At 47.9% G+C, this 20,036-nt stretch overlaps 1 protein-coding gene across 6 annotated transcripts in view; it reads left to right on the top strand.

The window, feature by feature from the left end:
- Positions 1-17,825, top strand: part of adam15 (ADAM metallopeptidase domain 15) — a 30,548-nt gene extending 12,723 nt beyond the window's left edge. The window contains exons 6-26 of one of the 6 annotated variants that reach the window (XM_085176293.1): positions 694-943; positions 1,556-1,621; positions 2,615-2,686; positions 2,769-2,938; positions 3,015-3,099; positions 3,240-3,388; positions 5,370-5,547; positions 5,709-5,801; positions 5,884-6,079; positions 7,023-7,131; positions 7,342-7,537; positions 7,869-7,946; positions 8,613-8,724; positions 8,812-8,965; positions 9,136-9,189; positions 10,066-10,174; positions 10,864-10,932; positions 11,729-11,797; positions 12,598-12,663; positions 13,059-13,210; positions 16,024-17,825. In XM_085176293.1, the coding sequence (XP_085032419.1) occupies positions 694-943; positions 1,556-1,621; positions 2,615-2,686; positions 2,769-2,938; positions 3,015-3,099; positions 3,240-3,388; positions 5,370-5,547; positions 5,709-5,801; positions 5,884-6,079; positions 7,023-7,131; positions 7,342-7,537; positions 7,869-7,946; positions 8,613-8,724; positions 8,812-8,965; positions 9,136-9,189; positions 10,066-10,174; positions 10,864-10,932; positions 11,729-11,797; positions 12,598-12,663; positions 13,059-13,210; positions 16,024-16,090 (2,494 nt within the window). In that variant the 3' untranslated portion in view covers positions 16,091-17,825. The remainder of the gene's footprint in view (positions 1-693; positions 944-1,555; positions 1,622-2,614; positions 2,687-2,768; positions 2,939-3,014; positions 3,100-3,239; positions 3,389-5,369; positions 5,548-5,708; positions 5,802-5,883; positions 6,080-7,022; positions 7,132-7,341; positions 7,538-7,868; positions 7,947-8,612; positions 8,725-8,811; positions 8,966-9,135; positions 9,190-10,065; positions 10,175-10,863; positions 10,933-11,728; positions 11,798-12,597; positions 12,664-13,058; positions 13,211-16,023) is intronic. The other 5 variants (XM_085176294.1, XM_085176289.1, XM_085176291.1 and 2 more) reach the window with 5 other exon arrangements.
- Positions 17,826-20,036: the final 2,211 nt, after the last annotated feature.

Genomic DNA, 20,036 nt, shown 5'->3' with positions numbered 1-20,036 from the left:
TGTAAGAACCACAAACATGTCAGAAAGCTCCTTAAACCTGAAAACCTCCAATCCGCTCAGTCAGGACTCGATGTTTCAGGTCTTTGTGTTTAATGCCGTGTTCTTGGCAGAAAATCCGAGTGAAGCGTCAGCGTTCCAGAGCCGGCCGAACTGATCCGGATCAACGACCTCTGACCTGACACAGAAAACGTTCAAGCTGCAGGACGATTATCAGGTTTATTCATCAGCACGTGAAGAGAGAGGGTCGAGCCTCAAGCCCCGAGAGTAATGAGCTCAGATTATACACGAGCTGTATTAACCTTTATTCATCAGGTTGGATTACTGAGAACAAGGAAAAACAAAGATTTCCTGCAGCTCGGCGAGCTCCGTGCTGCTTTCCTGCAGCCTGTGAGGTGAAAAGAACCGAGTCGGGTTTGTGAAATGAATTAAAACTGCACAAAAAACCTGAGTCATCATTTCCCTCGATGTGATTTCATAACTGCCCATCCTACTTCCTGTGATGTCAGCGTCATGGTAACAAATCAATAAAAAACAGCTTTTTATTGTTATGTGATAGAAATATTTACTGTGGAGCTCTGAGGTCAAAGGTAAACACTCCTCTGTGTGTGTGTGTGTGTGTGTGTGTGTGTGTGTGTGTGTGTGTGTGTGTGTGTGAAATATGAACTCCTGTTAATCAGCTGTTTCCTCCTGCAGTGGCATCATCGCCCTGAACGCCACCCTGAGCTTTGAGCTGCAGCCACAGGAGGAGCAACATCATCACCACCAGGCGAGGGAGGAAGAGGAGGAGGAGGGTGCAGGAGGGGAGAGTGGAGGAGGAGGTGATGATGAAGGAGGAGTCCACCTGCTGTTCTCCACCACCCCCCTGGAGGATGACGCTGCAGGAGGCTGTGGAGTGTCGCACACCACCGTCCCCCCCATCCACAGCTCCACACACACACACAGGGTGAGACAGGCCGCCATGTTTTTGTAAAGCTGAGTTATAGTCAGCACAGTCAGGAAGTGCTTACAGGTGTGTGCAAAGGTAAGGCTTAGGGCACCCAGGAGGTCGGATCTGGAGAGGCTGTGGCCCACAGTGACAGGAGCCACGCCCCCACGGACATGGAGGGTGATGTGATGCAGTGCTGTGCACACAGATCTCACACGCCTGAAACAAGCAGCGCGTTTAAGTGTTCCAGTATTTCACCTGCAGTCAAACAGGAAGTGAAGCCGTTCCCCTCCCCAGACTTTGTTCAATAAATCAGGAATTTTAAAGAGTTTTAAGATGTTAGATGACCTGTTAAAGTCAGTCCAGGTAGATCAGCAGCTCCTGTTTTACGTGAGTAAAAATCCCCTCACAGAGAAGCCGATTCGCTTTAAGGCGAGCGAGTCTGAACAAACGCCGTCGTCTCTGTCGCCGCACGAGCAGGTCAAACTGCAGGTCAGCCCTCGTGCGGCAGCTGTCGACGGGGTCGTTTAACTGCAGAAGTTTGATAAACTACAAATACGTCAAACTTTTACTCCCATTTGACCTCTGACCTGACCTCTGACCTGACCTCTGTGTGTGTTCTGTCTGCAGACGAAGAGAGACATCCTGTCTGAGACCAAATACATCGAACTGGTGCTGGTGGCCGATCACCAGGAGGTCAGTGCGTGTGCGTGTGTGTGTGTGGCAAAGTGTTTCTGCGCAGTGTACCAGGGGCACGGAGAAAAGCTGTCCTACCATAGGCACGAGGAGTGTGTGTGTGTGTGTGTGTGTGTTTGTCTGTCTGGTTGTTCACACTGCCAATAAAATGTGACAGCAAACGCGCTGTAGTGTGAACGGTTCACGGCGCTCAAAGCAGCCCGCATGCGCAAAAGAAGACGTCACACACAACGCGCTCTGTTTGCAGAAGGAAAAATGGCGGCTACAGAGCTCGTAGGTGTTGTTGCAGCAGTCTGTCAATTTCTGCAGAGTCGTAACCGACAGAATTTTGACAAATTAATTAGAGAAAGAAAAAAAGAGCCCGTGCTTTAACGATGGCCGCCATGCTTTCTCGTTTGTCTTCTCCGGCGCTGATAATCGGCGTCTGTCTTGTGTCGGTGACGTAAAAGACAGATTTAATGCGACATGACCATCAAACAGCAGCTTTCTAAAACATGAGATATGTATTGGATTCAGTACCATATAAAAGTGACCCAGATCGGATTTGAAAATATCGGATTTGTGGCGTTCACACCGTCGCACTATGATCGGGTCAGAAAAGTCTGATTTGATGAGCTTTCGCCTGCAGTGTGGACGCAGCCTTAGTTACCTCTTCAAAGCAGGATTTCACAGGTTTGTCATCGCAGATCTTTAACAGTTATGTCTGATGGGACCCGGCTCAATGCAGCAGAGCGGTGACCTCTGACCTGCAAAGGCCATGTGATTTGACAATTAACGTGGCCTGGTGTTTGGAGCAGAGAGGAGGGGTGTGCTGCAGCGAGCAAATCCCTGTTTGGGGTTTTTAACCTGCAGTAGCGCGTTCTGGACACTAGATGGCAGCAGTTTGTTTCACCCTGAAACGTGCCGACTGATTCTTTGTCGTTTGCTGCGTTTGATTCGCAGTTTGTTGCTTGTTACATCCTGATGCGACTAAAGCTGCCGTCTGCTCCACAGTTTCTGAATCACCAGAAGAACAACAACACCATCATCTACCGCATGCTGGACGTGGCCAACCAGGTGGACTGGGTGAGATCTCTGACTTCCTGTCACAGCCGGCCTCTGTAACGCCGCAGCAGCGCACCTGAGCCGCCTCTTCTTCCTGTTTCAGTTCTACCGCCCCCTGAACGTCCGCGTGGCGCTCACGGGTTTGGAGATCTGGAGCGACCGCGACAAGATCCGCGTGGAGAAGAGCCCGACCGACACCCTGAACAACTTCCTGGAGTGGAGGACCAGAGACCTGCTGCCACGCCTTCGCCATGACAACGCCCAGCTCGTCATGTAGGAGCACTTACCAAAATAAAAGTCTCGCATCGCTCCTGGTTCGGGTCGTCACGTGTTCGTTTCTTCTTCACAGGGGCGGGGCCTTTGACGGCACCACAGTGGGGATGGCGTCTCAGTCATCCATGTGCTCCAGAGACAGGTCGGGCGGCGTCAACGTGGTGAGGCGTCGAGCTCCGTTTACTTCCTGTGTCACTAGTTTACATTTTTAGCCAAACAAGATTTTAGTGTAAAATTTGATCTTTTTTACACTTTACTGACAAAATCCATAAAAATGAAGCGATTTCTCTCTTCCTGTCAGGATCACCTGGTCAGTGTTCTGGGCGTGGCTTCAACTGTTGCTCACGAGCTAGGTCACAACCTCGGGATGAGCCACGACACCGCGGAGCGCCACTGCTCCTGCCAGAACGAGCCGCGGCTCGGCGGCTGCATCATGGAGCCCTCAACCGGGTCAGTGCCAGACTGTTTAACCCGGGTCAGCATCAGGACCCCGAACCTGCTGAGACTCTGAGTTTCACTCTGTGCTTCAACTGCTTCACATCTCTGAAGTCTTAAAGGTCTCAGCAGGATTTAAGCACAGCTTCTTTTAATCGTTCCCCCTTTTCCCAAAGAACGTGCTCTCAAGGTCTCACCCGGTCAAATAAAGTTAAATAAGGTTAAATAAAGTTAAATAAAGTTATTGAATTTTCTATTCATTTTCAATAAGTTCCTCTTATTACGCCCTCGGACCCGTCAGGTCAGAGTTCAGGCTGAAAACAAAGGTGAACCGTGACCTCAGCTCCGGTGTTGGATCATGTTTCCTGTTCGATCAGCTCCGTCAGTCTGTCGTTTAAAAAACCCGTTAAAGCCTTAATGAAATTATCCACAGAGACCAAAGTGTTTGGTTTTTGCATCAGGCTGTTAATATGCTGTAAAGTTGGAAAAAATATCTCTGCCCACATGTGAACGCTAAAAACGAGATGTTGGCCAATCAGAAGTCTGTGAGCCTGGGAGGGAAAGACCGAACAGGGTTTTGTATCCTCATAAAACCTGAAGTACTTTTCCTGGAAATCATTTTGTGTTACTTTACAAGTGCCGTCATCATTTCAAAGGTAAATAACTAAAGACAGCATTTTGGTTGGTGTTGAATAGGGCTGCACGATTATTCGTTAGAAAATCACGATCTTGATTCATACTTATGTGCGATCTCATTTCCAAATGACAACGATTTTTTTTTAAAAATCGACGATTGTACCGCATTTTGATCCGGGACGTAATCTGCATGAAAACAAGCGCTCACTCTTCCTGCTCAACAAATGACAAGGGCGGAGCCTTATACCACGTGATACAGAAGCTGTGATGCTAAAATTAGCAGGGAAAACAACGGAGAGCACGTCAGGGATGACGAGAAAGTGACAGGAGAAAATCCGTCCCGGTCAACCACCCAAACATCAATAACGGGAACCTTATACAGCGCTTCCCTATACCCGTCGAACTCCCGCAGGCACAAAGAAATTACGGAGGCTATTACTTATCACCTGACCAAAGATATGGCTCCATCAACACTGTGCAAAACGAGGGATTCAGGAAAATGATCAACACCCTAGACAAACGCTACACAGTGCCGTCCCGCAACTATTTTTCTATTGTTGCACTACCTGCTCTATACACGCAGTGTCGAGCAACGGTGGAGACGCAATTTCAAGCAGTACAACATTTTGCGGCAACGACAAAATGTGAGACATTTGTTGTTTTTATGTTTATTTATTGTTTTTATGTTCAGTCTCAACTGTTACGAAGTTGATGTGCAGTTAATAAGTGCAATAAATATTTATACTGGGAAAGAAAATCGTGAGAGAATCGTGATTCTCATTTTATGCAAAATCGTGCAGCCCTAGTGTTGACTCACAACTTAGGAATGAACAAAATGCATACAGCATACATAGATGTAAATTAAGTATTCAAAACCGATGTCGGGAGTTGGGTTGTGACAGCGGCTGTGTTGAATGTAGAAGCCGCGTCCGAAGTTCACGCTGACGCCTCTGACGGTAACTGTGTGTAAATGTAAGCATGGAAAAACTGCAGATAGTCGGATTAACAGCCATCGTATTTTCTGTCTGTCCGCCATTGTAGAAATAATCTGATGTAAACAATAACGCACAGCGCCACATCAAAAAAGGCGCACACCTTTGACATTGCGTGACCAAACCTCAGTTTTCCTCGTCCACACGTAAACACAAAAACAGAGTTTTCAAACATCTCAGTTATCAGTGATTGAAAACGCCGTTTACGTGTGGACGCAGCCTTAATGTGTCTGTTGTTTACTGGCTCTTTGCTGGAGCCTCACGTGGTCGTTAGAGGAGCCGCAGATTCAGTTCGGTGTCATTTTTCAGTCCTGAGGTTTTCCTGGTTCGTTTGTGTAATACCAGTGTCCTGTGACCTCTGACCTCAGGTTCATGCCGGGTCAGCTATTCAGCAGCTGCAGCGCTGCAGATCTGTCCGTCAGCCTGCTGCACGGCGGCGGCATGTGTCTGTTCAACGTGCCACAGCCGGAGCATCTGCTGGGAGGACCTCGCTGTGGAAACCTCTACGTGGAGAAAGGGGAGGAGTGTGACTGCGGCCTGCTGGAGGTACTCACCTGTTCACCTGCTCACCTGCTTCTGCTGCTCCAGCTGGAAGAGTTTATCTCGCAGCACGTTTGCTTCAGTCAGTTACTCTTCGTCACTCGTAGCAGTGATGAAGGTCACACACGTTACTGTTGATGATGTGTTGCTGTGCTCTGATTGGTCAGGAGTGTGAGGACCCCTGCTGTAACGCCTCCACCTGTAAGCTGCTTCCTGGAGCTCAGTGCTCATCTGATGGTATCTGCTGCCAGGACTGTAAGGTCAGGCTGACGTCGACGCCCACAAATGTAAAAATAATGTTTCCTGCTTTTCATCTAACTCCTCCTCTTCCTCCTCCATCAGCTGCGAGCGGCGGGTTCGGTGTGTCGCGAGCCTCTCGGGGAATGCGACCTCCCTGAGTACTGCACAGGCTCCTCCCCCTACTGCCCCCCCAATGTATTTCTGCAGAATGGGGAACCCTGTGAGGAGGACGCCTCCTACTGCTATGGAGGAGTCTGCGCCAGCATGCACAGCCAGTGCCAGACGCTGTGGGGACCCAGTAAGACTCCAGTCTGTTCCTGTGCTGGATGTTTATATTAAACATGGAGGAAATAATCAGTGTGAGCCACTAATGAGGACTGAAAGCTGTGTGAGGACGATTACACAGCTGAGAATGAGCTAAATCACCTGTTAATCACAATTTATCACAGCTTATTTTGGCCTAAATCTATTTCCACCTCACGTACCAGCGACCTGGAGTTTGACCTGCACAGTGAACCAACACTGAAGCCAACAAAGCTTAACCCAGTTTGCATGAAGCTTAACCCAGTTTGCATGGAGCTTAAACCAGTTTGCATGAAGCTTAAACCAGTTTGCATGAAGTTTAAAACAGTTTGCATGAAGCTTAAACCAGTTTGCATGAAGCTTAAACCAGTTTGCATGAAGCTTAAACCAGTTTGCATGAAGCTTAAACCAGTTTGCATGAAGTTTAAACCAGTTTGCATGAAGCTTAAAACAGTTTGCATGAAGCTTAAACCAGTTTGCATGAAGCTTAAACCAGTTTGCATGAAGCTTAAACCAGTTTGCATGAAGCTTAAACCAGTTTGCATGAAGCTTAAAACAGTTTGCATGAAGCTTAAACCAGTTTGCATGAAGCTTAAACCAGTTTGCATGAAGCTTAAAACAGTTTGCATGAAGCTTAAACCAGTTTGCATGAAGCTTAAACCAGTTTGCATGAAGCTTAAACCAGTTTGCATGAAGCTTAAACCAGTTTGCATGAAGTTTAAACCAGTTTGCATGAAGTTTAAACCAGTTTGCATGAAGCTTAAAACAGTTTGCATGAAGCTTAAACCAGTTTTAAGCTTCATGAATCTTAAACCAGTTTGCACTGAGCCAGCCTGTTTGAAGCCTGGTTTCTGTTGCACTCTGACTAAACTTTGGCTCTTTTGGTTTAAACCAGTTTAAAACGTGCATTTGTGACTGGTTTCTCTTCCTGTCTTCAGATGCCACCAGCGCTCCCGCCGTCTGTTTCTCGTCTGTGAACAAAAAGGGAAACAAATATGGAAACTGTGGTCAGCTGACCAACGGCTCCTACATCCCCTGCAGGAACTCGTGAGTCCACAGGGTCACTGTCATGGTCACTGCTGCGTTACTGCACTGCAGGCCTACAAATCCCATCATGCCTGTGTGTGTGTGTGTGTGTGTGTGTGTGTTCATATCTTTTTTTGGAGACCAAAAATTGGAAGTTTGCTATGCTTATGGGAACCAAAATTCCAGCTTTTCCCACACTTCACTTCCTGTCACGTTTGCTTGCCGATGCAGGGACGTTCACTGCGGCAGGATCCAGTGTCAGGGTGGGAGGGACCGCCCCCTGCTGGGCACCAACGCAGAGATCCTCACCACCAGGGTCCACTTCAACAACAGCGACCTGGTCTGCAGAGGCACCTTCTTCCACCTGGGTGACGATGTGTCCGACCCCGCCACCGTGGCCCACGGCACCGCATGCGGCCGCGGCAAGGTCAGACAGCGCCTCCTACAGGCTGTGGGACAGTTTGTATTTGAATTAACTCTCTTTAGCTGCAGTAATTTTAATTATAAGAGATGCAACGATTAAAAGCAAAGCGTCTGTGTAGGTTCACAGTCTTCCAGGTCATGGTTATCGAAGCAGCTGGGAAAGAAAAACAAGTTTCAAAGAAACTTAAAGAAGTCCAGTGGCGTTTCTCTCCAAGCTCCTTAGATGGAGAAAACCAAATGTTCCACTGAAGTTCCAAATACTCAGTTTTGTAAGATTTTTGTGAGAATTTCTTGAAACAAACTTTTGTAGACGTGTGATTTTGTTGCTGTTTCAGGCCTGTTTGAACCAGAAGTGTCAGGATGTATCAGTGTTCGGTGTGGACGAGTGTCGCAGGAAATGCAACGGCCACGGGGTGAGTCACGTTTAACAATGTGTGAGGTACACGTTGGCACAAAGACAGAGGTTTCCACCATAATTTCACACGAGACCAAATAAATTCATCAGTGTTTACTGAGGTCATGATTTATCTGCTGAGGAGTCGCCCCCTGCTGGTCATGAGAAAGACCTACTGCCTTGCACTTTGGGAGGATTCTTCACATTAACCCTTTAAAGCCGGTCAGAGCAGCACGCTCCGTTTTGCGTAACTATTTTTAAATCCCGGTAGCTCTGCAACCACGTGAGCTAGCGCAATAATGTTTTTTGCATATGAAACCGGAGGAGTTGTACTTACATCTTATGCCATCAGCTTGTCCTCGGTCACAGTTTCCTTCCACATATAGTTTTGCAAAAACTGCATAAAAAGCACTTGCAGCAACAAAAACATAATATTCCAGAAACACGCTTTGCTGATCCGATCAGCTGTTTGTAACACTTCCTACGTCCATCAGCGTGAACTATCGCATGTCCGCCATGACCTGCCCGAAACCGGAAGTGACGTCATTTTGCAGAAATCTAGTTTTTTACCATTTAGCTGAGGTGGTGCAGACGACCTCCGCCCGCTACCACAGACGGTAACTACAACCAGGTCCCTGCTGTTCTTGGTGACAGTGCGAGTCTGTTTTGTGTGTTTGTGTTGCAGGCGTGTAACAGCAACAGGAACTGTCACTGCGAGGTGGGCTGGGCTCCGCCCGACTGCAGGTACTCGGGTCACGGCGGCAGCGTGGACAGCGGCCCGGCCCGAGCGTCTCGAGGTGCTTCGCTCTGAAAAACCGTCCAAAAACGAGACGATCCGCGTCTTCTCTGCAGCGCCCGTTAATCCTTCGTGTTTTTGCGTTCAGAATCAGATCCCGTCCGAGTCGCCCTGCTTGTCATCTTCCTCTTCATCCTGCCGGTGGTCCTCCTCTTCCTCGTTCTTCGGTTCCCTGGTTTCCGTCAGCGTCTCTTCTGCCTGGGACCGAACAGCCCGTTTCATAAAGCTCGACAGCACAACCGGTAAGTGTGTGTGTGTGTGTGTGTGTGTGTGTGCGTGTGCGTGTGTGTGTGTGTTACTGATGAAGATAAACCAGTGAAGTCTTCCTCATGTGAAACCGTTAGCTTCAGGTATGCGGCCTCTCTCCACCTGCAGCCTGGTTCTGATGTGCTCTTTCTTACCCACGATGCAGTGTGGCTGACTGTGAGTTGTGGGGTTTGGAGGTAACGCCCACCCACGTCTCCAGGTACTGCTGGACCTGCAGGGTCCTGCTCTGTGCTCTGTCCCGTTAGAGTCAGAGAGGTGATGAAGCGCTGGGCTGATGGATGCTGATAAAGTGTCTCTGCTGTCGTTTACACGCTCGCCGCTTCCTTCGCCTCACTGACCGTCTGCTCTCACCTGTGGAGCAGAACCTCGTCAGGACTTAAAGCTGTGCAGGTCCACGTCTCCTCCTGCAGAAACTAAACAAAGTCAGAGTTCGAGGCTCCTCTAAGCACGTCTCAGGACGCGGTTTCCTGGCGCAGCTTTAAGTCGTACCTGGATCCTTCCCACCTGACTCCTCAAAATCTTTTCCTCAGTACTGACTTGAAAAATGTCTCAAAAATCTGTTTTTCCAGTCAGCAAACTGAGCAGCAGCACCATGATGTTTGTTCTACGTTACAGTTTTTCACTTTTATAGATCTAAAAAACCAAAAAACAAAAGTTGTGCTGCTAAATTTGGCCAAAAATCACAGCCAATGAAACGTCTGGTTGTCTATGATGCTGCACAGCTGGAGCTGCTCAGCAAACAGACTTTTTAAATGAAACATCTCACTGATGGGAAGCCTGCGTAAACTCAGAGCTGTGATTTTCACAGCCAGGAATCAAACATAAAGCAGAGTGACCTGTAGTGACCTGTAGTGTCCTGTAGGGCGGCTCAGGTGATTAAAGACCCCGAGCTCCTCGTGTCCACCCCCCACAAACCTGCAGCAGCTTTAACTGTGTACGTGTCCTGTAGGCAGGTAGTGACGTGTGGTGACTTTGGATCAGCTGTTATATAAAAACATATAAACTGTAATAAAATAAGAGCGTCACAGAGATTCTGAGCCGCCCGTCTCTTTGATTTACTCGCCTTCTCGTCCAGGACTCCGGCGATGGAGCGAGTGGACGGCAGGAACGGAGAGCAGGTCCGACCTCTCAGATACAACCTGAACCCTCAGACGGACATCCCGCTGACCCCGCCCCAAAAAGAGGTAACCAGAGTAACCGCGCAGACACGCCGACACTGACTGTTTGCAGATGTTTGCAGCTGGAGAGGTGCAGCACGCCATGGCGAAGCGCCTGAGCGAGCATTCAGGGTGGAGAGCGAGTTTAGTATTTTTAAAATCTGTCTTTTTAAGAGTGAAGATTTGAAGCAAACTGTGGAGGTTTTGTTGGTTCTGTGAGTGAGGACCACTCGTGGTTTGGGTTTTTCTTTATTTTCATCCACTAACACCTACGTTTCCTTTAAAACACGCCCAGTTCTTCTGAACCACATCCTGTTAAATATTAGACTCCGCCCTGCATCCTGCAGTGAGCTCCCAAAATATATTTCCATATTTCTCTTCTTGTATCGAATGACATCACAGACGCTCGTGTTACTTTGACCATATATGACCGTGTGCGCTGTGGCGCCGCTTCCTTCTCCCCGCTCCGTTCTGAGTAAACTTCCTGTCTGCAGCGAGTAAAATTAATACTGAGACTCGAGCAGAAGCGGGCGCGGCTTCGCAGAAACATGAAGTGAAACGTCGCCGACGGCTCAGAGGAAGTGGCGCGCTCCAACACCTGCACTTGATCGCTTTGCCTCTTCTGTCTGACATTAACACACCTGCCCGTTTGGCCTCTGACCTCTGAGTCTGTCAGCTGTCACTCTGCTTCTGCTTCCTGTTTCCTCTCCAATCAGGTTCATGACAGACCTGCTCCTCCCACTAAGCCACTCCCCCCAGACCCTGCTCTAAAACCTCCACCGCAGGTAACCGCTCCCCTCTAGGTGTGTGTGTGTCCTGAGTGTGTCTGTGTGTGGCGTCGTGATGCATGACGTGTGTGAGTCGTGTCGTTTTAGTCGTAACGAATCATTCGTGCAGATTCGTGTGTTCAGTGGAAAAGCAGGAAAAGTTCAGCATTTTAAACGATCCTCAGATTCTCTCCGTCCCCGAGACCTCAGAAATAAAATCAGCTGAGGTCGTTTAACGTGTCGCTCTGGGCGGGGCTCTGAGAGACGGTCAGCAGTGAACACAACGAGCAGCAGCGACAGGAAGCACCGCCTACGTGAGGAGAGCGAGGCGCGCTCGAGCAGACGGAGGATGGCGGTCAGCCGCATTTCCAAACAGCAAAGGCTTGAGAAGGCGCTCTTCATGGTGTCAGGCCCTCACACACCTGCACAGGTAGATCTGTTGGCTCTGTGAGGTGTTCAGCTGAAGTGGACAAACCAAACACGCTGCTTCTCTCCTTTCCTGCAGCGAAAGCTTCCCAGCAGACGTGCAGCCAATCACGGCGTGTTGTAACTCTCCAGAACTGCGAACGACTTCAGTGTTTGTTTGCTAGCACAAGTGTTTTGGCTGTGAGCCGCCACAAACGCCACATAATTAGGAGCGCGTTATTAATTTTCACAGGTGAAGCACAAAAGCCGACCTCGTCAGGTCGACGCTCACCTGCAGCGTGAACGGTGAATTTTGAGGATTCCCTAAAATGTTGAACTGTTCCTCGCTGTCAGCTCGGCCTCCACACTGACTCCATGTTCTTCTGACTTTTTATTTCTGCTGCTTCAGCTGGTTAAACAGCGACCGGCCCCCCCCACCAAGCCTCTGCCCCCTGACCCCCCCACCCCCTCCAACCAGGTACGCTACCTGTAGTGTGTAGTGTTACTGTCCGTCCCGTTTGTCTGCAGTACGTGTGTGTGTGTGTGTTGGAACGTGTTGTCACTGCTGATGTAGCGCTGAAGTTCAAACAGAATCCATGACTCAGCAAAACTGGAGCTCCGCCTTCTTGGTGACCTCACAGCAGCCATGTTATTGGTTGGATGATGTCAATAAAAAGGCGCCAGCAGCACAAACACGTCCAGAGGTCCAGTTCAGGTGAAGCTAGCAGATACCTGTCAGTCAAAGAGGCCACGCCCCTAAAAGTGCAAACTTCAATCCTTAAATACAAATGAACAGAATTGTGACTGACTCACTGCTGCCTCTGCTGGATGTTAGAGGAACTGCAGCTGCTGGTGCGTCATTTTCAGGTCCCGCCGCTCCAGTCGAGTCATAAAACTAAAAATATTTAAATCGAAAAACACAAATAAGAAATCAAATTACCCCCTCACACCTCCCCTAATGCAGCAGGTGGTCAGTTTAATCTGAAGTTCCAGGATCATGGTGCTAATCAGCAGGTGAAACATCTGTCTGACCCTTTTCTTTGGTTCCCCTGTTATTAATTCCTGCCTGCATGCTGCACTATCAGTCTGACATGAAATAACATCTCATTAGTGAGTCAGACGTCTCGGCTTCACGTCAGTCAACAGAGAATTTCAAAATAAAGCTCAACGACCTCGAGTCCTCGCCACCTGCCGTGCTCTGTTTCCTCCTCACGTGTCCTCGTCTTTGTTGCTGAAGCTTCACTCTTCTTCCTCTCTTCTTCCTCGCTAACCCTCCAGCAGCTGGTGAGTCGACCAGCTCCGCCCAACAAGCCTCTCCCCCCTGACCCCATCACACCTGGACAGGTACGCCCTCCCTGCATGCTGCTAGCTGCTAGCACATAGAGAGCTTATAGTAGTGCTAAGAGCTGAAATGGTGATGGGATGGATCGATCACTGTGATTACTGAGAGCTGATGGTCAGACTGGCTGTGTGAGGGTGTGATGTGATTGGTTGGCTGGAATCATGCCCAACATTAATGAGGCGTTCAGGAACGCAGATGAGCGTTGGGCATGCAGGCTCCTGATTGGATAGAATCACCTGTTTGATCATTTCAGACTTGGTAAGTTTCAAAGCTGCAGCTGATTCATTCGTAAAGAGGAAACCAATCAACCGTTTGATTTAAGAAATCCTCGTGATGTCACATTTCCTTTGAGCCAGCCGAGCAGTTACAGGTGACACTCATTTGTTTCTTTCTGCAGGTTTCTGTTCCACTCAAACCTCTAGTCCCAAAGAAGCCCCGCCCTCCAGCCATGCCGTCCAACCCCTACCTTCCGCCACACCCCGTCTACAACTCCAACAGTAAACCGCCGCCACACGGGGCAGTCGCACCTGCTGCTGCCGGACCCAACAGGTACACCCGACAGCTTTTTGTCTCTTTCTTAAAGCTTTCTGATCTAAGACGATGACGTAAGTGTACTTCCTCCCTCACGGAGGCCCAAGTTTCCTGTAATCTGACAGGAAGAGAGACAGGATGTTTGCATCATGAGTGAAATCGCAGCTGTGTTTGAGCCAATCAGCTCGTCCAACAGACGAAGAGTGGAGCTAATCGTTCAACATGTACAGCTGTGACTTTTTAACGGGAAGCTGCTCTTTTTGTAAAGTGTTGCACAAATGCCAGGGCGTGAAAACGAGCGAGTGAGGGTGGCGGCTTCGCAGCAAAAAACAATAATTGCTAAAAGAAATTTAATTTGTAGTTCTAAATAAATTCTAAATGCATTTAGGACGTTTTTGCTCACTTTATGTCTCGTCCACGATGTTATTTCTCTCTCCAACACCGTAGGTTACAATTACATTAACATGACCAATTATGCAAATTAGGTGATGACGACATTTAGCGACTTCTAGCGACTTCTAGGACAGCCAATAGCGATTTTCCTTACTGAGGAGTTGGCAACACTGCATGAAACTAAAAAAGCATAAACAATAAAACCTGAAGAAAGCAGATTCACAGACGTTAGTTTTGGTCGGAGATTTTTAAGCCTGAAACGGTTCAAAGATGTAAACGTGTTGAAACTGAATTTGAAACGTGTGCAGGAGCTGTTTGCTCAGCTGAAGGCCGTCTCTGATGTAAAAGTGAACGTGAGCAGTAGGGCTGCCACAAACGATTATTTTGATAGTCGACTAATCAGATCATCATCCATTGGATGTAAAAGTACAGCTTATTGCACCAGCAGCATCTGCTCTTATATAACTATCATTAGCTTACAGCTTTAAGTGTTTAAGGTATGTGCTAACTAAAAATAAAGGCAAGATGATAGTTTATTACATTTTAATGACATTTGCAGATTGTTTCGGTGAAGTTTAATAAACTCCTTGCTATCTAAAATATAACAGGACACCGGAGTAAATTCTCGAGCATCTCACACTTCTGATAATCAGCTGTCTGCTTGACGTTTATTCAGCTGTGTAAAAACTATAACTTTAATCTCAGCCAAACCGATTTACTCAGGAATAGGGATGGGTATCGTTTAGGTTTTATCTGATACCGGTGCCAAACCGGTACTTTTGAAACAGTGCCGGTGCTTAAACGGTGCTCGAACCGGTGCTTAAAGAATGGAGAACACAAAATTGGTCCAAAAACCTCTCATGTTCAGCTGTTTTTTTTGTAAAAAGATAACAATGTTAGCCTTTTCTGCAGCTATAGGGCATATATGGTATCACTCTTGGCTGGAAGCAGTGCTTTAACAATGGAAAAAACAAAAACTTTATCCAAAAACCTCTCATGTTTAACTGTTTCCCACTTTTTCTTTGGTCATTTTAGCCTTTTTGTCCAGGGTGAAGGGAGTATCTGCCATCAAACAAGAAGACAGCCGCATGTAGCTATGATGGTGTTTGCTAGTTCACCTTACATGCATTAATGTAATAACGTGGTTAGCCTACTCAACGTAAATCACACACGAACAACATTAAGCTACTCACGCAGAGAAGAACGGCTGCTGCTGCATCATCATCCTCATCATTTCTGCTACACTGGCAGGGCTAGGGGCCAGGACTCTACTCTTCAGCTTTTTGGGGGATGTTGCTAACTCCGGGTCGATAACAGGCACCACACCTGCAGTAGATGCGCTCGGTGTGAGGTCTCGCAGCAAGCTATCAAATACGGCGCATTTTTCGGCTTTTAAAAAAAACGCTATGCGTCGCCAGGTGTTTCATCGGATTTCAGGTGTTACCTCCTTTGACAGTATCACAGTATCACCTTAAAGCACTTGTTGCAGGCTGCTGAGTTTGCATCTTTTGCTGTGAAGTACAGCAAGACTTTTGACCGCTTCACCTTGGGCATTTTTAATCTGTAGCTCTGCTCTAAAAGAACGTACGTACCTGGACCCGCCTACTATCCCCGGAAACGTAAAATGATTGGCTAGAATTCAAAGTGTATCACATCTCAGGAAAAAAAAAGCACCGAAATAAAGCACCGAAATGTGCGCTGCTTTTCGGTCTGGTTACTACCGTTTATGTCAGAACCGGTGCCATCATGGCACCGGATACCGGTACCCATCCCTACTCAGGAACAAATAAAATACTGAAAAAGCCAAACAATAACATTTTTAAGTTATCTAAGTGACTTATATATCATGTTTAACCTGAGTAGCGAAAGACAGCGGTGGGTTTGAAAACGATTTGCCGGGAGTCCGGTGTTCTCACGGCTCTAGTTAGCCTAGCCCCCGGCTAGCTATCGAGCTAGTGGCTAACAGACGTCTCCGAAAACGTCGGAGCGCTTTTGAAAATATGTGGTGTCTTGATAAACTGAGCAGATATTTGAGGTTTACACAGCTACATTCTCGCCTGAAAATATGTTAAACGTTTATTTTGTGACCCAGAAAGAATAATAAGAGTAATATTAAAACTAACTAGCTGCCGCCATTGTTGGAAACTGCGCTGGGCCGCGCTATGAATTCTGGGACACAGCTTCTTCTTCTTCTTCTTCGGGGTTTAACGGCAGCTGGCATCCTTGTACGTGCAGTGCTGCCATCTTCTGTTTCAGTCCGTTATTACACTCTTAAATCCTACTACTTATTCCTGCGTCTTTTGTGATCTTACAAAGCTTCAAACGACGCGTCGACTATTAAATCAGTCGTCGACGATTTTGATAGTCGACGTAATCGTGACTAGTCGACTAATCGTGGCAGCCCTAGTGAGCAGTAATGTCTTCTCTCCTCTGTGCAGACGGCCTCCTCTTCCTCCGCTGCGACCCGCCGTCCCTCTGAAGGTGGAGTCCTCTCCTCCGCTCTGACCCGCCGGGTGACCTTTGACTGATCACAGAGCAGCTGAAGGTGGAGACGATGGAGATGATGGAGACTCGCTGTCACCGGATTTCATCCTCACGAGTATTAATAAGCGCTGCTGTATCTCTGGAGTTCAGTGCCTTGCTCAGCAGCACCTCGGCAGCGGTTAATGTGGATGTTTGGGTGATGTCACGTTCAGTGCCTTGCTTAAAGACCCTCGACCTATGATTAGTGGTTTCCAAACTGTGGTCCGCGGCCCATCTGCAGACGTTTTGGTTGTTTTTAGTGAAACTTTGTTTTTTAAATAAACGCGTATCGAGCGGACAGACTTCCTGACTGCTCCAGGATCTTCTGATCAACAAAGACCTGGATGAATGTTCGAGCGGGCAGCAGGAGAGGAGTCACAGATTTGCTACATTTTATTTTCTGTTACAGAGAAAACAGATTTTTCCACTTTGCTCTGAATATTTTTATGCAGATTCCCACAAACAGGCTCGAGTCGCTATTGGACAACATCCTCGCTCTTATTTTGAAAGCTGCACTGCTGCTGACCCGAGCCCAGCTTGTTTCCCTACAGACGCCGTCTCTGCGTCTGCAGCTGGCGATGACTCTGTGCTCCTCCCTCTCCTGGGATACACAGTGAGCTGGACGAGCGACCAATCACACCAGCAGCAGGTGTACAGGAAGTGCAATCACCAGCTGAGCTCCCCACAGTCAGAGGAGAGGCGGCACAGAGCAGCGGTCCGGTTCGTTAGGATCCATGCGTGACTTCCTGCCTCGCTGATGCCGCATATGCAGCGTCACTGTGCAGGAAACGCCGCTGTCAGGAAGAGCGACGGCGAATAAAGCTGTAACGCTTTAACTGCTCTGACTTTATTCTGAAAATGTCTCCCTCCTAACTTTCACGTGTTCACAGAAATAAAGTAAGACGAGGTTTTTGGCCGTCATCACTTTGATCTCAGAGCTTCAGCCTTTATTTTCACAATAAAAGATCAGGACTTTATCACCACGCTGTTACTAATGTCAGTGAGTTTTGTTTTTTTAAGGTTTCTACTGTACAAACGCTCTGATGGCGTCCGTCTTTTCAGCTTTGCAGGTTTTTGTGATTTTTATGTACGTGTGTACTTTGACTTTATTGTGAAAATCTGACGTTTTTGTTCTTCGTTCTTTTCTTAAATGTTCGCCACGCCTCTCTCGCCTTCGCCCACGTGTTTTTACACCTGCTGACTGTGTTTAATTTTGCTGGCTCGTGTTTTTTTATTTTCTGAACCCGCCTTGAGAGCAGAGACAGCAGGAATGTCCCCGATCGTTTGTAACGTGACACCAAAGAAACGCTGGGAGACTGAAGCGATGAAGACTCAGAGGAAGGTTGATGTGAGCTGCTAAAGGAGCAGTTTGCAGTTTAACCATCGCCTCGTTGCCTTCTCGCTTGCAGCTGTGTGACGTGCTTTAATTTACAGACATCTGAGAAAACGTGACTGTTGCCTTTTTGTCGTTTCTGTCCTGGAGGTGGACCGAGCGGCCCCCGGTCACCCCGAGAGGGCTGGGGGTTGATGCCTGTCCAGCCTGTGTGCCTGGTATTAGATTAAACTGCAGCGATGTGAATAAAAGAAAGTCTGACGCCTCAACTTCAGTTATTTTGTCCCCACAGTGAATAAATGTTTCTAGCTGCTGTACTCGGAGCAGATTCACATAAACCTGCAGTAAAATAAACATATCAATAAAACATATATATTTGAAAAAGCCTGGCCTTTCTTCTAGAATAAGAGCGGATGTGCACTTTTTTTTATTTAGTATGACAAACCAACGCAAGAAGCATGGAGGGAAAAACCTCCGAGTCTGACGCCTCCAGCTGTCGTCAGGTTTGAGTCTCGGTCTGCACCAAGTGACTGAAAACTCTGCTTCACTAGAACGAGCAGAACCTACAAAATGCATTTTGCTTTTCTCAGTTTGACCTGAGACCCTGAACGCCTCAGGAAGTGTCGCTGAGGTCAGATCATCTCTAAGCTTCCTGCACAACCGCAGGAACCACGGACTGTCCACATAGAATAATAATAATGGATTGGATTTATATAGCGCTTTTCAAGGCACCCAAAGCGCTTTACAATGCCACTATTCATTCACACACTGGTGGAGGCAGCTACGGTTGTAGCCACAGCTGTCCTGGGGCAGACTGACAGAGGCGAGGCTGCCATATCGCGCCATCGGCCCCTCTGACCATCACCAGTAGGCGGTAGGTGAAGTGTGTTGCCCAAGGACACAACGACCAGGACAGAGAGCTCAGGGATCAAACTGGCGACCTTCCAGTTACAGATGCGCTTCCCAACCCCCTGAGCCACAGTCGCCCCCCAATATACATAGACTGTATATGAAAGATGGATGTAGCTCATGTGACGTCACCCGCTGGTTTTTGCACTTTGAAGCTTTACTGAGTGTTTTGGACTTGAGTGACCACATCAAACGCTGCAGACACTGACTCCTGCTGATCAGTGCAGAGATCCCTGAATGTCCCTGCTTGTTAGTATTACAATAATAATTACATTAAAATGCTTCGACAGCACAGAGTCACTCAGAGAGGCCGCGCCCTTTGCAATGCAAACTTTAAGCCTTAAATAAATCTCAGCCTTGCAGCTCGCTGAAGCCTCGTTAGTGTTTATGAAGCCAAACGTCATGAAACCTCTGAGGTCTGCCGCTGATCCAGATCACTGTGGGAATAAAAACAAGAAAAAGAACAAGCTCACGTTCAAAGGCAGAAAGGTGAAGTCCAGTCACTGACAGCTTCTTCTTTCTCAGTTTCTGGCTGTTTGTTTCTTCTTCGTCTGTACTTTTTCTTGTTTCCAGACGGATTTTTCTGTCTCCCCTGAATTTCACAGCAGCGTCTGTTTGTCTGGCTTCTTTGTAGAAGTGAATCTGAATAACGTGGGGAACAAAAGCTCTCGCTTTTCCTGACGACTTTCTGCAGAATTATGAACTCCACTGTAAATAAACTGTCTCATGGAGGATGTGAAAACAAGACGAAAAAGTCAGATTCACTCTTCTGTCTCTCAAATAAATAAATAAAAACAGCTGTAATGCTCGGACATCAGAAGACTTCCTGCAGATGTTAGATTAGATGTTGGCTGCAGACTGAAAACTGGCTGATATTAAGAGTATTTACAGAGTGGAATCACTCCATGATGTCGAGGTCACGTGAGCTGCTGTAATTATGATGGGTTAAAGAGATTATGGGGAAAACAGCCGAAGATTTGTTTGTATTGCACATGTTGGGGCGATCGTGGCTCAAGAGTTGGGAGTTCGTCTTGTAGTCATCTGGTTGCCGGTTCGAGCCCCGGCTTGGACAGTCTCAGTCGTTGTGTCCTTGGGCAAGACACTTCACCCGTTGCCCGTTGGTGGTCAGAGGGCCCGGTGGCGCCAGTGTCCGGCAGCCTCGCCTCTGTCAGTGCGCCCCAGGGTGGCTGTGGCTACAATGTAGCTGCCATCACCTGTGTGTGGCTGTGTGGATGTGTAAAGTGCTTTGGGGTCCTTAGGGACTAGTGAAGTGCTATATAAATACAGGCCATTTACCATGTTTGTAACTTTGTAAACCCCCACATCCACCTCCGTCCATCACCGCCTCCTCTTCCCACCACATCCACTCTAACAGAACTCCTCACTTCCTCGGAGCAAGACAACATCTCCCAGTCTGACTGAAAGCATCGTCACATCGATCCCCCGCCGCGTGACTATCAGCTCAGCGTTCACGTCCATTAAAGAGTCCAGCAGACTGTGAAAGTCTCTCTCTCCAAGCAAAGAGCACTTACAGCTCGGATCCCACCGGAGACCCCCCCCCCTCCCCCAGCATCACTGCCGTCCAACACAAACGAGCTCGGAAGCAGGAATTTCCTTCCTGTTACCTCCCAGCACACGCTCGAGTCTCACTTTCAGCTCATTAAGGGCTCTGTTTTATCTCGCTGA

The sequence above is a fragment of the Neolamprologus multifasciatus genome, chromosome 11 (genome assembly GCF_963576455.1).
Source record: "Neolamprologus multifasciatus chromosome 11, fNeoMul1.2, whole genome shotgun sequence".
Lineage (NCBI taxonomy): Eukaryota > Metazoa > Chordata > Actinopteri > Cichliformes > Cichlidae > Neolamprologus > Neolamprologus multifasciatus.
This window is presented reverse-complemented; position numbering and strand designations above follow the sequence as displayed.